At 39.7% G+C, this 15,445-nt stretch overlaps 1 protein-coding gene across 2 annotated transcripts in view; it reads right to left on the minus strand.

Moving 5' to 3' along the window:
- The window catches only part of LOC147024416 (deformed epidermal autoregulatory factor 1 homolog), a 328,494-nt gene that overhangs the window by 96,237 nt on the left and 216,812 nt on the right, over positions 1-15,445 (minus strand). For both annotated transcript variants that reach the window (XM_085884328.1, XM_085884329.1), the window contains exon 8: positions 5,764-5,898. In XM_085884328.1, coding sequence (XP_085740454.1) covers positions 5,764-5,898 — 135 coding nt within the window. The remainder of the gene's footprint in view (positions 1-5,763; positions 5,899-15,445) is intronic.

The raw sequence follows: 15,445 nt of genomic DNA on the forward strand, positions 1-15,445 counted from the left end.
AAATTTCTGTCACGAAATTTGATTTCTAAGCATTTCTTGCTGAATGTAATACGGCCTACTACCCTACTTGCTTGATTCTCAGTCTTTAAAAAAATAATAAAGCATGGAGAAAAACTACCAAAGGTTGGCAACTACTGTGCAGGCTCAAAGGCCTTCTGCATTGAAGTTCTGCAGTTTCTGCGCCGTAAGGGAACCAATATCTAAACATAAAAAGCCCTGTGTATTTATTTCTCTGTCACGCAAGAAGTGACCTCACATTCACGGAGGTCCCGTCGCATTCGTCACTGAAAAGGAGCACACGCAATATATCAGTGTTAGTGACACTCACCATTTTGTTTGCACTCAACAAAGGTGCATTTATGCCTTCCAAAACTTTTACCACACGCGTCTGAATTTGGGTTGATTGTATGACCATTCCGGTTGTTTTCACAACTATAACGTGAGAGGTGAGACATTCGAAATTTTTATTTGCAGTAAAATATTGGGTGGTCACTAGACTACGGTTATTTTCAGGTTTTCCGTCTGTCTGTATGTATGTAATGGACAGCTCTGGAGGCCAGAGGAGTCAACCGATTTTGATGAAATTTGAATGGTAGGTTCATATCAGGATCAAGTTGTATGCTTTTGAGCACCGTTGCTATGGACGCCACCGTTGCCTAGCAACGGGACTTTGAAATTTTTGAAAAAATCCGAAAAATATTTATATATATATATTTTTTCGAAAATCAAAAATCGGCCTCCGCGCTTTTATGCGCACTATAGTCAACCTCTTTGTCAAAAATTTTCAGCCCGATTCATCAAAAACTGTATGACTAGTATGCAATTATATAGTGACCACCCATGTCGCCTACCGGCTTGTATATATATATATATATATATATATATATATATATATATATATATATATATATATATATATATATATATATATATATGTGAGTAATTTTTGTCAGTCTTTTGAAATTCATTATCACTTTGATAATAAATGTTTCAAAAATAATGTTACTTTTCCTTATGAAACAAAAGTAAATCCAAAAGCCTGTGAGTTATATTATTTACAACTGTGCTGTGATGGTGGTGATTTGGGGGGGGGGCTATTCCCATCATTTTGGAAGGGCTATTCACTCGTTACTGTATAACACAAAACACACTTCTTCAGACTAAAGGATAACATGCAGATACACTTAATTTGAACAAGGAGCTGATACTCGAGGTCCCCTGCATTTTGGGTGGTGTGAGGAAAAGATGTGTAATATGAAAGTTAAATCTTGAACGGTTTTTGAAATATCCTGTACACAAGCCAAATTACAGAGATGGTTGCATTGGCAGCATAATTCAGCCAATCACAGTTTTAACTTTCATATTGCAGATATCTATTCCTCATGATATTATCTCAACCTCATTAGATCATGGCTGTGATTGGCTGAATTATTTTGCCATGGCAACCATCTCGGTAACTTAGCTTGTGTATGCGATATCTCAAAAAACATTCAAGATTCAGCTTTCATATGAGACAGATCAATTCCTCATACACCCAAAAGGCAGGAGACCAAGAGTGTCAGCTCTTTGTTTTCTATCAACTGGTCATTCCCACTTTTCATAAAGATTTCGGAAAAATCCTGTGCAATACAAGAGCAAAAACAGCAACAATCAGGCTCTGATTTTAAATTTTTTATTTTTAAAAATAGATTTTAGTTAAATGCCTAGAATCTGCTTTGCCAATCAATGACAAAAACAACTCATTCTGACAAGGTTTACTTTTGAGGACAGAAGATCACACAATTTGTTGGACAGGAGATATGGACAGATCTTCCACATTTTCATGCACATTAAACACGTATTGTCATGTCAGAAGGATCCATTAACACCCACCGACTGAACTGGGGGTAGAAGACCCCTGCTTAGGACCAAAATGGTGATTAAATGTTACTGCATTCACTTAATACTACGATTCCTATGGATCACCCAAACGAGGCCGAACCAGGTGGCGCAGCGCACGGGAGGCAAAAGGTGGGAACACGACTCTTATAGTAAAATGGGTCATTAAAAGAGAATATGGGGATAAGGATAGTCAAGATGCTATAATGAATAAACGGGACAGACCAGGTGCTCAAAGGACAAATAAGTAAGCAGGCACACACACAATGAAAAACATATAAAACAAGAAAAAAGGCAGAGATTGCAGACCTTTGCCAGGACTTGTTTTGTGTGGTGTTTGTGTAGTTTTGTAGAAAGTATGTTGTGTGGCATGTGTGTACTAGTGTGTTCCATAATTAATAAGAGACATAATGTATTTTCCAGTGTATAATCCACACCTTTGTGAGATAACCTGTGCACAAATAGACAAACAGACAAATACAGAAAGGGGTCAAAACATAACCTCCTTCACCTTCGGTGGCAGAGGTAATGAACACTTTTTTCACAGTCAGAACTACAGTTAAGCTAAATTTCGCCGTAGAAATTTTTAAAATCGGTTCAGGTAAGAGTTTGTACAGAGTTTTATTAACCGTGTGCAGAAATTAGATCAATAAAAAAAACCAGAGACGCCCGGAGATTGGGTGCGTGGCATATTTCGAGCCTCGTAACTTTGAAAACTCCATTAAACACAAAAGAAAAACAGCTGGTCTCACATTAAAAAAAATATTCACATAGCTTGAGTCTTTGGTGAGGATACTTGCAGATCGAGTGTATAATAAGTTAATAACTTTATTAACACTCCAAATATAGCAAACAAGAAAAACAACAGCGAGAACATCCTTCACGTTAAGCTGTGCACTGAACCTCTCGCAACTCACTCTCAGCTCCACCACTTTTTGGCCAGCCTCCGTAAGAGGGAAAACACACCGGTTATGCTCGATGATCAAACGGATGCTATCCTGTCTCTGGAGGGAAAGGACCGCTACAAATCTAACTAGAAGGGCACTCGGTAGAGCGCATACTTCCGCCCCGTAATGCCCGATCCATGAGAACATATCGGGCCCAATACATTTTTGAAATATCATGCCAAATGTCGTTCTTAGCTCCATCTCTCAATGGTGAAGAATCGGAGAAAAATTAAATAATTCTCCTATCCAGATCTAGATTCGGATCTTCAGCAAACTTGAATCAATTCTTCCTCATGGCACTCCCAACCTGTCCACCAAGTTTCGTGTGAATCCATCCATAACCTTTTGAGATAGTGTGCTATCTATCGTTTTTGGAATAAAGTTGTGGAAAGGCACAGATCAGGGGATGGGTGTAAAAATATTTCAAAGGCCTTGCATATCCCTTGTTGCATAGTCAAGACAATAATTAATAAGTGGAATGTGTATGGTTGTGTAGAAACATTTTATCATGATGGGTTTGGGGGTGATAAAATAAATAAATTGATGATGATTAAAACTTGATATTAAAATAAAATATATTAATCCTGAAATAAATGTACTCAAATATATGATGTTGTAAGTATGTATCCATTTGGAATTATCATAATTATATTTCTCCTCTGTATGGAAAGATCACCTGTATATTAAATGTGTAAACAGGTTGAACTTCGCCAGTAAGTTGTATATAAAGAAGAATTGCCTGTCATGTAGAACCATCTTGAGAATTTTGTATAGAAGACACAACGAGTTGGAATGTGGACTTAAGAAAATGTACAGGCGCTCTGGTCGCTTCAAGATAATACATCGTCCCAGTTTTGGGAGAAGCAGACTGACTTTTAACCTACATAAGATGGAAACTTGTTTTAATGGCCATTAGGGTTGGCGTTTGACGTCATTCTCTCATTCTGTGCGATTAATATGTCTGGGTTTGAATATGTGTTCCAACCATTTAAGCAGGAGCTGTCAAAGAAGACTGAAGATAAGGTTCACCTGGAAATTGTCAAGACCGGGCAAACTGGCGTCAGTGTCAGAAAATTATAAAAACTGTCTTACTGGAAACTATATAAAGAAGAAGATTCTCCGGTTATGTTGAGAGATCTGGAGTAAATTTGTCTGTCCAGAATCTCCTGTGTTAGCACATAAAATCTGTTCGTTTGTTCAATAAATGTTTTAAAATTGTACTGACGTTGTGTATCTGTATCAACAGTACCATCAAGACCCTGCCTAGATCAGGCCGTCCTTCCAAACTGGATGACCAAGCAAGAAGGAGACTGATCAGAGAGGCAACGAAAAGTCCAATCAATGACAACCTTGAAAGAGCTACAGGCCTATCTGGCAAAGACTGGTCACTGTGTGTATGTGACAACAATATCCCAAGAACTCCACAAGTCTGGCCTGTACAGTGGGGTGGCTAGAAGGAAGGCATTACTCAAAAAGCCTACCTTGAGTCCATTTGAGGTTTGCAAAAAAACTACTCCAGAGATTCTGAAGCCATGTGGCAAAACGTTTTGTGGTCTGACAAAACCAGGATGGAACTTTTTGGCCTAAATGCAAAATGTTACATTTGGCACAAACCAACACAGCACATCACCCAAATAACACCATCCCTACTGTGAAGCATGGTGGTGGCAGCATCATGGTATGGGGATGTTGCTCATCAGCAGGGACTGGGCACTTGTCAGGATAGAAGGGAACATGGATGGAGCAAAATAAAGAAAAATCCCAGAGGAAAACCTGTTGCCCTCTGCAAGAAAGCTGAAATTGTGATGGAAGAACGCATAGTCTTGCCTCACGCGTTCATTCTGAACAAAAATACCATCGTTAACTGAACACACTACTATTATGGCCCACTGATATTACGGCCCATATCCACATATCATCCATGCACCTAATTATGTCATATAGTTTCTTGGCATGGGTTATGAACCTCATTCATTTAATTCTTCACTCACATTGGATCATAGATCAGATATGATGTTTCAGATTTTTCAGATAAATTCAACTAAAATTCAACTAACGAATTATGGTTGAAATACTTCACCAATGATGTCATTGTTATCACCCTATATACCCCATGGGGAGTTGATGACATATACCAGTTTCAAAAAAAATTTTTTTTTTTCTTCGTTTAGAGGTTTCAGAGAAAATGTCCAAATTTTTCCTTTAATCCAATATGGCTGCCATCCCGTGTGACCTCTGATGTCAGAGTTAGAAATAAAATAATCTCCATGGGGAGTCCCTCCTATGTTTACAGTTTTTAATTGATAGGACAAGCGGTTGCAGAGAAAAACAGTTTTGGATGAGGATTTCCATTCAACCAATTATGGCTGGAATACAACTTCACTGATGACATCATCATTAACACCCGATATACCCCAAAGGGAGTTCATGACATATGCCAAGTTTCAATTTTTTTGCTGAGCGGTTTCAGAGAAAACGATGTCCAAATTTTTATTTTTATCCAATATGGCTGCAATACCATTTGAGTCCCTCCTATATTTAAAGTTTTGTATGGATCAGACAATCGGTTGCAGAGAAAACCTTTTAAAGTGAAAATATATATAGATGAGAACACACGCACGTAGGCACGCGCGCGCGCGCGCGCACACACACACACACACACACACACACACACACACACACACACACACACACACACACACACACACACACACACACACACACACACACACACACACACACACACACACACACACACACACACACACACACACACACACTGCAATAGACTCGCACCCCCTTCAGAGTGAGACTAATAAATGTCTCACATCAGAAATCATACAAGGATTTTCTCAAATTAGATTTTGAACACTGCACTGGTTTTTGCCTGTACCCCAGTGGTCTTGTTCTGTGCTTAATCAAAAGGTGTTGTACTTACCAGCTGTCGCGTTGAAAACGTCTCCTTGTGATGTTGTGTCTGTCAAAATCGGGGTTGTTGGGGCATCAGCAGCTACATCTCGCTCGAAGGATAGGCTTCCTGTTGCCATCATCGTGACAGCTGAACCAATCGTATCTGCAGCAATGACCATATAAGGAACTCTGACAACTGTATACGGATGAAAAATCGGTTACATATTCTCGACTATTTTTAAAATATTTTCATTTTTGAAAAGTTTGTCTGAATAAAAACTTTGAAAACAAAAAGCCAAGTTTATCATAAATAAAGTGTTTGTGTTGTTGCCATAATTGGTAGTAATGATCAAATATAAATTATTTTGTATTTTTCTTTGAGATTTATTCTGAAGAAAAAAAAAAGACAGAACTTTGGGAATTTGCAGAGGAGATGCCTTTGACAGACCAGAAATGCTATATTAAGGGAGATGACCAGCTAAAGTTGATCTACATGTGTACTCACAGACACACAAAGTGAAACGCAGACCAATTACAATAGCCTCCAGCGTCCGTTTGGGAATGGGCGAGGCCATTAAAATGGCAAATACAAACGTTTGGGTTAAATCAAGCACAAGGCATGTAAAATGTCCACATATGAAATGCTCAGCAGTGTAGGATCAGAAAGGAAAAAAAGCAAAAAGTCCATCAGATGAGTTATGCATTTTAAAGTAAAATTTATCCCACCAAAATACACAATTTGGTGAAAGTCTGTCTGTTTGTCTGTGTCTGTCTGACTGACTGCAATATGTTCATTCAGTAGCTACTTATCCAGTCTCAACCAAACTTTATGGCTGGAATACAACTTCACTGATGTCACTTTTGGACTTCCGGTTCTGGGTTTGGAACGTCTGCAGGTCTCTTTCAGGGCTCTCTGCTGTCGATCACAAAGGTAAGTTTCCGGTCGTTATCTGTCCTGTTTTAACTGTTTATTTTCTTACCTGCTTGTCACTGTGTGTTCCTAGTTCGGTTTTGTTTCAAAAAATCGTGCTATTTTGTGAGTTTTCGTCGACCTTGTCTTAAGGCCCTGTCACACCTTGACGATTTAGCCAGCATTTGCCTGACGTATGCAAAATTTGGCTAAAACGCTGGCACACATCGAATACGTTATGGGTAAGTTTGTATACGTTAAGCGCACGCTGGTATACGTCATAGTATGCTGGCATACGTCGTAGTACGCCGAGGTGTTAGACGAATTTTCCATGCTTGAAATTTTTCGATATATGCCAGCGTATGATTCACACGTTTCGCATAATGCTGGCCATAAGTTGTAGGCACGCACGACACACGTTACTTGTAAGGTAATCATAAGTTGAGACACGCCGAGGTAATGTTTAGCGTACCCGAAACTTATTTCTAACCTATGATTAACGTGTTGTAGGCAAGTTACGCGATCGTTGCCACACGTCAACAGACGTTACTTTTAAGTTACTCATAGGCTGAAAGACGTCGGTATAATGGATCATCCTTGCGTCAGCGTCCACGGCCACGGCCAGGACACTTATTTGCAGCATTCTTCAAACTTTTCTTCGGCATGACGAGGATGTTCACACTTCGATGTCTAGCTTGGCTATGATTCCAATTGTCCATCGGCAGCGTCTATTTAAAATAGTCGAGTTTGAGCGTTTTAACACGTTCAGAAGAAACGCTTCAAATTTCCAAACCCCAGCGTCAAAAAACAAAGGCGAGTGACAGCAATTTAAATCGTTCATTGTAAACAATGAAAATAGCAGAGTGGAACCGTTTAAAAGTCGTTGAGTGTAAAAAAAATCCAATTGTTGAGCGCAAGCGTCTACTTTCAATAGTGGAGATGCAGCCATTTAAATCGTTGAGTCGCAGCCTATGAACCTACCCGTGGACACGCGGACGCAAGGACGATCCATCATAACCCACACCCTCCCCCTCACACTCACCTACTACTGCCAACATGAACAAACTACTACTAATACTAATACTAATACTAATACTAATACTGATACTGATACTGTTACTGCTGACATGGACATCGACTCAAAAAAGAACTCGAAAACACTGTTGTGTTCCCCTTTTATGAGCAGCATTTTTATATACCAATTCCCAAAACCGCTGGGAACACGTCTTTATATGGCAGTTGTAAGCTAGAAACACATTCTTTTTTTTTTTTGTCGACCGGAAGACGTCATTGGAATACGTCTACATACGTCGATGTGTGTTGGGGCTACGTAAAGAATTGGTTCAAAGCACGTCAAACATAAGTTAGAAATAAGTTTCGCGTAAAAAAGACATTACCGCGACGTGTTTCGACTTATGAGTAGCTTATAAGTAGCCTTTGTGGACGTGTGTAAGCGTCCACATATCGTGTGTAAAACTTATCCCCATCGCATGCGGAACGTGTGTCATACGCCGAGTACGTCGTAAAATTTTGAACATGTTTAAAATTTCTTGACGTACTCTACTTACTACGACGCATGATAGCGTACTTTAGCGTTCTACTCACGTATACCAAACTTACTCATACCGTATTTGACGTGCCCCCAACGTTTTAAACACATTTTTCTTAGGTCGGCATACGCTGGCAAGATCGCCAAGGTGTGACCGCGATGTTGACACTTCCATTTCTACGACAGTTATGATTCGAATCGTTGTGCGTCAGCCTTTTAATAGGCTACGTCACGACATCGTCGGCGATGCGTGCAACGCGCTATGCCTAAGTTAGACTATCGTTGGGCATCGGTTGTGTAGGCCAACAACAGGTTCAGCATTCGTTGGTATAAGTTATCTATAACACAACAAAACGTTCTGTGTCCATTACTAATATGTTATGCATACGACCAACTCGTTATGAATACGTCCGAATCTTAAAAAAAACATCAAAAGTTCAACGTCAGCCAGCGTTTTACATACATTTTAATACGTTGCCATCGCTGGCTAAAACGTCAAGGTGTGACCGGGCCTTTAGGAGTCCTGTTGCTGATCACGAGTGGCATCAATGGCAGACAAAGAAACATTGCGGATCCAGAACTTCCTCAAGGGAAAGAATATATTTATGGTCAACGATGAAGCAGAGGTGGCAGGCGCAGAGTACATTAACACCCTCGTAGTCAATGTCGAATCACCAGAAAAGACTTTCCTGCTGCACTGCAAGCAGCTTCCAGCCTCAGTCAACTCACAGACAGTAATACATGCAGTGGATGATGCCATCAAAACACTACAGTCTGATCAGTCGAATTTTGTTCTACTCTTGAGCGATGCTGCGCGCTACATGACTGCCGCTGGACGCCTCGTCAAGCAAATCTACCCTTGACTACTCCATGTCACATGTACTGCGCATCTACTTCATAACTGCGCTGAAAAACTTTGAGCCAATTTCTCTGACATCGATAATCTGATTGCCAGGGTCAAGAGTGATGTTGTCAAGAACAAAGAACGTAAGGCGTTGTTTGCCGCAATTGGATACCCACCTTCAACCCATCGTAACCCACTGGGCAAGCTGGTTAAATGTGGCTTTCTACTATGCTGACAATTTGCCAGATGTCAAGAGAATTGTTGGGGAATTTCAAGGTGATGGTTTGCTTGTTACCAGAGCGAAGGAAGCTATAGCATCAGAACACCTGGTGAACGACTTGCTCAGTATCGATCGGAACTAATGTGCGTGACTAATGTGCCAGTGATTGAGCTGGTTACTTAATGTGAAAGTTATACGAATACGATCTCGGATGCTTTCAACGATCTGAAATCGCTCAGCTTCGGCAGTGATCCATGTGGGATAGCGTCTTATTTGGAGAGGCGTTTGGAGCAGAACAAAGACATGAAGTCGATCATGGATCTGACAGACGATGACATTCCACCAAGTTTGTACGCAAAGTTGCGAAAGTTTCAAGTTACTTCGGTGAGCGTTGAACGCTCTTTTTTGATGTAAAAAAACACGACTAGCGAAGAACCGTAACTTCTCGCCCGAAAACGTTGAGAAATATATTTCTGTGTATTACAATCACAGCAATGAACTGTGAATTTGAGTGATTTCATGTAATGCTGACTTTAAAAACCTTTTAAAATGTCATATCATTGCTGAATTCATGAAAATGTTGCATCATTGCCTACTTGCTAACTTTGAGAATTGAATAACTAAATGACTTACTGAAAATTGGTCGTCTCTGGGCAAGGATTTTAAGTTACTTTATCGTGCAATTTTTGGTAAAAAATAAATGCAACTTTTCACGTTTTTTAGTGCTACAAAAAATTGTCCTGCACACCACGATCCACAAGGTGCACACATGCAAATACACCATAACCCCTCTCCCCCTCCCCCCCCCACCCCCATGACCTCTCACCTTCACCCTCATTTAGTAATTCGATGGAACTTTGTGTCTTTCTTGCCATGTAAATTTCTCATTTTGAAAAAAAAATAAAAATGGACAATAAATTGAAATTTCATTGAAAGATCTTCAATTTATCTTCATTCATTGGTAACATGGAAGCCAACGTTGTCATACTTCAGGTTACCCGGTAATAAATGCCTGGTGTTGGCTTAACGTTTCAGGTGGCAGGATAAAGATCTGAGTGTCTCGAGTTTGAGCCGCTGTTTTTGATTGGGTTGATTCAGCCTGTCATCCTTGCGAGGTCAGCAAAATGAGTACCAGCTTTCTGGAAACATGTGGCACTGCATCAGCGGCACAACCATGCGCTCCCAACAATGATGCAACCAGCAGCCAATGGCTGCATACGAAATAATAATTTTTGAAATCCGGTATTAAATTTAAACTTTAATAAATTAGGGAAGGACATGTCTTTATAAACGGGTTAATTCCCCTACTTTTGTGTTTATGATTTGTAATTACCGGTGATGTGAGACCAAATGTGAAATTTGTAATTCCATGAGGTGATGTGAGACAATACACATTTACATTGACAGGATTGGGGTCCTCCCTTCACCCTTAATCCCCCAGAGTATTAATGATTATTACCCCTTAAAATCTTCCTGTGTACCCCATGCACTATACACCTTCTGTTTGAATCCTTTACCTGACCAATGAGTTTGAAGTCTCTCTCCCCTTTCCACTACCAATCCCACCACCAGCTCACTTAACCCCAATGCCCATCTGTTTTCTCTTTTTCATTGCTTCCACACTCCATCACCGACCATTTAAACTACCTGTCATCTGGCACTTTCCATTCTGCGATCAAATTTGCCACAAACACACATCCAAAATATATTACACCTCATTTCCCAAGACCTCCATGAATCATGACAATCATACTCTTACCAACATCAATGCACAGAAACAGCCCTCACCCTGGTCACCAATGGTCTGTTAGTCATCAACTCACAATACTGCGATTCCATACCCATCATCTTTGGAATATCTGAAATTAATCACACCCTCCTACTCAACTCCCTACACTCAATGGGATTCTGTAATGTGATCTCTCATGGTATGCATTGACAGCGTTCGGTGATATTACTCAATCACCATCACTCTCTTTTGGCACTCTCCAAGTTTTGGTTTGTGCAGAACTCTTTTAAACCATCTCAACTTGGTCGCTTGGCATTAAAATTCAAACTGTTTCTCCTTTCACTTATACACCAATGATACACAGCTCCTCTTCAATATCTAGGACAATGCCTCCGACATACAAACCAAACACAATCACACTGCCATAACGCCATCTACGACTGGATAACCTCTCTCCACTCAGAACTTAATGGCAACAAGAGCAATCTCTTCATTTTTCCAATTAACTTTCATCACTTCATTCCTTACTTATCAATTGCATTTGACGACACTATTCTTGCTATACCCCTGATTCACAGATGCACAAACTTGGCTTCATCTATAATCACTCTCCATATCTATCTCCCTCTACCCCTCCATCTCCCACTCTGGTGGATGTTAAAGACACCACAGTATGATTTGCAAAGGGTATGCGTTTGACACTGGTACCATCACCAAATAGAAAAATCTTGCCAAAACTAGCCTTGGGACGCATGTCAGAAGCCACATGGTGGTGGCCATATAGGTATTCTCAGTGCGTCAAAGGCCCAGCAACGTATCGACGTACGGTATACACCACTGTCATAAACCGATGGACTGACCCAACACAAATAAACATCACGTGCTGACATTTGGGGCCACATACCCACACGCACGTACGTGCATGGGCAAACATACGCAAACACAAACACCCACACGTGGGCAAAAACACGTGCTCTCAATGCACAACACACACGCACAAGCATACACAGCACTGCGTGCATATGCATGCACGCGTGCACACACACATGAACACGTACACGTACATGCACCCACCCCCTGCTGCCCGCTTCTTTTCTTCAATGGGCACAGTTATTCCAGGCACAGTGCCTCGATACACTAAAAACCCTCGTGGAAACCATTAATTAATTTCACGATGACAAATATAACGAAACTCTTCCCTGGAAATACACTAACCACGTTAAAAACAAATCCTCATAATATTTGCCTGTATTGTGTGTTTCAATGTTTCCTTCAATCCTGTATTAATGTTACTCATCATTCCTTATGTTTGGTGTTAAGGTTATGCTAAGTTACTTGGTTATTGCTGCAGTGCAAGCTCGTTGGATGGGTAGATTTACCTCATCCCTGAATTTATTCTCCTTGTACACAGTATAATGAGTGAGGAAGAAATATTTCAGAGCAAAAATCCTTTAAGAACAACATTCATAAAAATAAAAGTTAGGTATAAATACTCAAGTGAATTAAATGTTAGTTTGGTGTTAAAAGTTCAACTCGACAACATCCCTGCAAAATAAAGCTATCCAATGAAATTCTCGATATCTGGCCAGCAGGGGTGTTTTTAATGTGAAATTGACTCATCCAGCATGTTGTCCTGAGAAAAATCATTTCAGTGAACGGGATGTACAAATTTAGTTCCATGAGGGTCACAATCTTTTTAATTGGAAAAGAATCGCGTTTCACATGGAATTCAGTGCAGGAGACAATGACAGTGCAGGATTCCTCGAATTTGTCGCTCGCTGGAGTTTTACTCCATGTAGACTTTCAGATGGAGTCTCATATGCTGTTCTGCTTTATTGCAGAAAGCCAGCCACAAACAGTTCTTGAAAAATATCAGAAACTGCACTTTAATGGCACAAACACCAGCCGCTGCATAACTATACGGCACCGTACCTGCTGGCAGACATTGCGGGAAGCAAAGATGATACTAACTAGCCAGCTTAACACTTTCTTGGAGAGCAGTACCAATGCAATTTATTCAAGATAGCAATTGATGGTGGAATAAAACCCACAATATACAACTCAATGATGAGCATGCAGTCAGCAAAGAGAGATATGGCATTGTAGTTGAGGATGCATGTGCACAACCGTGTTGCTACACTCGTATGCCAATGATCAAAAGGGGTTTCGAATTACTGTAATGCAGAAGCAGCTTATGGCAGAAAGCCAGCAACTCCAACTGCTTGCTGTATGGTAAATGATGAACAAGCAATCGAACAAAATAGGTCATAAAAAAATGTGAATTAATGCAGTTTGCTGAACCTATCTGATGGAGAATGCAATAATTAATTGGTCAAGTACCATAATGGGAGAAAATGAATGCAGAAATCTCAATTAAACTGCCTTAATCAGGAGCAGGCACTTAATGGGAACATCAAAATCGAATGAAGACCCAGAAGTGTTGATTTGGTTCATGACTCTCCAATCACATATCATACAATCCAACAAAGGCAACACCACAGCCTGACAGAATGTATGGAAAATTAGTGTTTATAAAGTCCTTGTGCAAAACTTCAATAGCTTTGGATGAACTCATGAAAGAAGCGAACTGAAATGACAAACGAATACATAATTCATAAAGGTTTGTTAACGTCAATGTTGTTGCCCTCTCCAAAAGAGAGGGCATTGCATTTGGGTCCGTTTTGTCTGTCTGTTTGTTTTTTTACTTGGCAAAAAAATTTCTTTTTTGACAAGTATGTTGATCACCTCTGTTTTTGTTTCGGCTCAGCTCGGCTCGGCTCGGCTCGGCATGTTTGTTACTTGGTTAAAGAAAAAAAAATTGACTAGAATGTTCATTGCCTCCGTTTGTTTGTGTGTTTGTGTGTTTGTTACTTGGTAAAAAATATTTTTTGGACAAGTACATTGATCACCTCTGTTTGTTTGTGTGTTTGTTTGTCCGCTCGCCTGCAGCCCAAACCACTCAACCTTTCGTTCTGAAATGTTCAGAGATTAATGTCACCGCCCCTGCGCCGGTCCCGCGTTGAAGTTTCGTAAAATTTGGTCGACCGAAAAGGTCCACATAGGCCAATAACCAATTTGAACCAAACTTTCTAAAATCCTCAATTTTCATCTGATTGACTTGAAATTGGAACAGGATTTGCATATCAGGTCAGTGAATTTAACCACCTATAACTTGTGAGGTTATCAAAAGGTCAACATGGACCATAAGGTCAACCCAAAATAAGCCAAATTTAAAAATCATTTATAAAATTGTCGATTTTTATCCGATTGACTTGAAATTTGAAGACCATTTGTATATCAGTTCGCTGAATTCAACGACCCATTGATTTTGAGATCAACATAGGCCAAACAGCCAATTTGAGCCAGTTTTCTAAAATCCTCATTTTTCATCTGATTGACTTGAAATTTGAAGATAATTTGCATATGAGGTCGCTGAACTCAACCACATATTAATTTTGAGGTCAACATTGACCAAAAGGTCAACATAGGCCAGATTTCTAAAATCCTCAATTTTCGTCCGATTAACTTGAAATTTGAAGAGCATTTGCCAATCAGGTCATTGAATTCAACCACCTATTAATTTTGAGGTAAACATAGGCCAAAGGTTATACGTAGGCCAATTGGAGGCAAATTTTCTAAAATCCTCAATTTTCATCTGATTGACTTGAAATTTGAAGATCCTTTGCACATCAGGTCACCGAATTTAACCACCCATTAATTTTTGAGGTAAACATAGGCCAAAAGGTCAACATAGACCAAAACGCCAATTTGGGTCAAATTTTCTAAAATCCTCAATTTTCATCCGATTGACTTGAAATTTGAAGATCCTTTGCACATCAGGTCACCAAATTTAACCACCATTAATTATGAGGTAAACATAGGCCAAAAGGTCAACATAGACCAAAATGCCAATTTGGGTCAAATTTTCATTCAATTGACTTGAAATTTGAAGAGGATTTATATTTGATGTCACTGAATTCAACTAGCCTATTATTTTTGAGGTGAACATACTCTACCGGTCAAAAGTCTGAGAACACCCCCATTTTTCAGTTTTTACTGAAATTTAAACAGTTCAAGTCCAGTGAATAACCTGAAATGGTACAAAGCTTAGCAGAAAACTGCCAGAAGTTAAAAAAACAGTTTTGCCTACCAAAAACTGAAAAATAATGTAAATTTCAGAGTTGTTAAAAAAGGGCCCTTTTCAGGGAACAAGTAATGGGTTTACAACTACAGCTGTTCTGCAGCAATGGAAGTAAATTAAGCCTTGAAAGTTGAAGGAAATAATTCCAACAGGTGTACTAACTTTTGTTGATTAGTTACAAACCCTCTGTCTGTATAAAAGCAGTGTTGGAACAGACTGTGTTGCTACACCCTCTGAAGCATTATTTGGACAATATTGCACTGCAGAAAGTAGTACATTGCTATCATGATGGTGAGAAAAAGACAATTAACAAGGGA

The sequence above is a fragment of the Eptatretus burgeri genome, chromosome 6, assembly GCF_056783735.1.
Source record: "Eptatretus burgeri isolate ZD-2024b chromosome 6, Ebu_testis_v1, whole genome shotgun sequence".
Classification (NCBI taxonomy): Eukaryota; Metazoa; Chordata; class Myxini; order Myxiniformes; family Myxinidae; genus Eptatretus; species Eptatretus burgeri.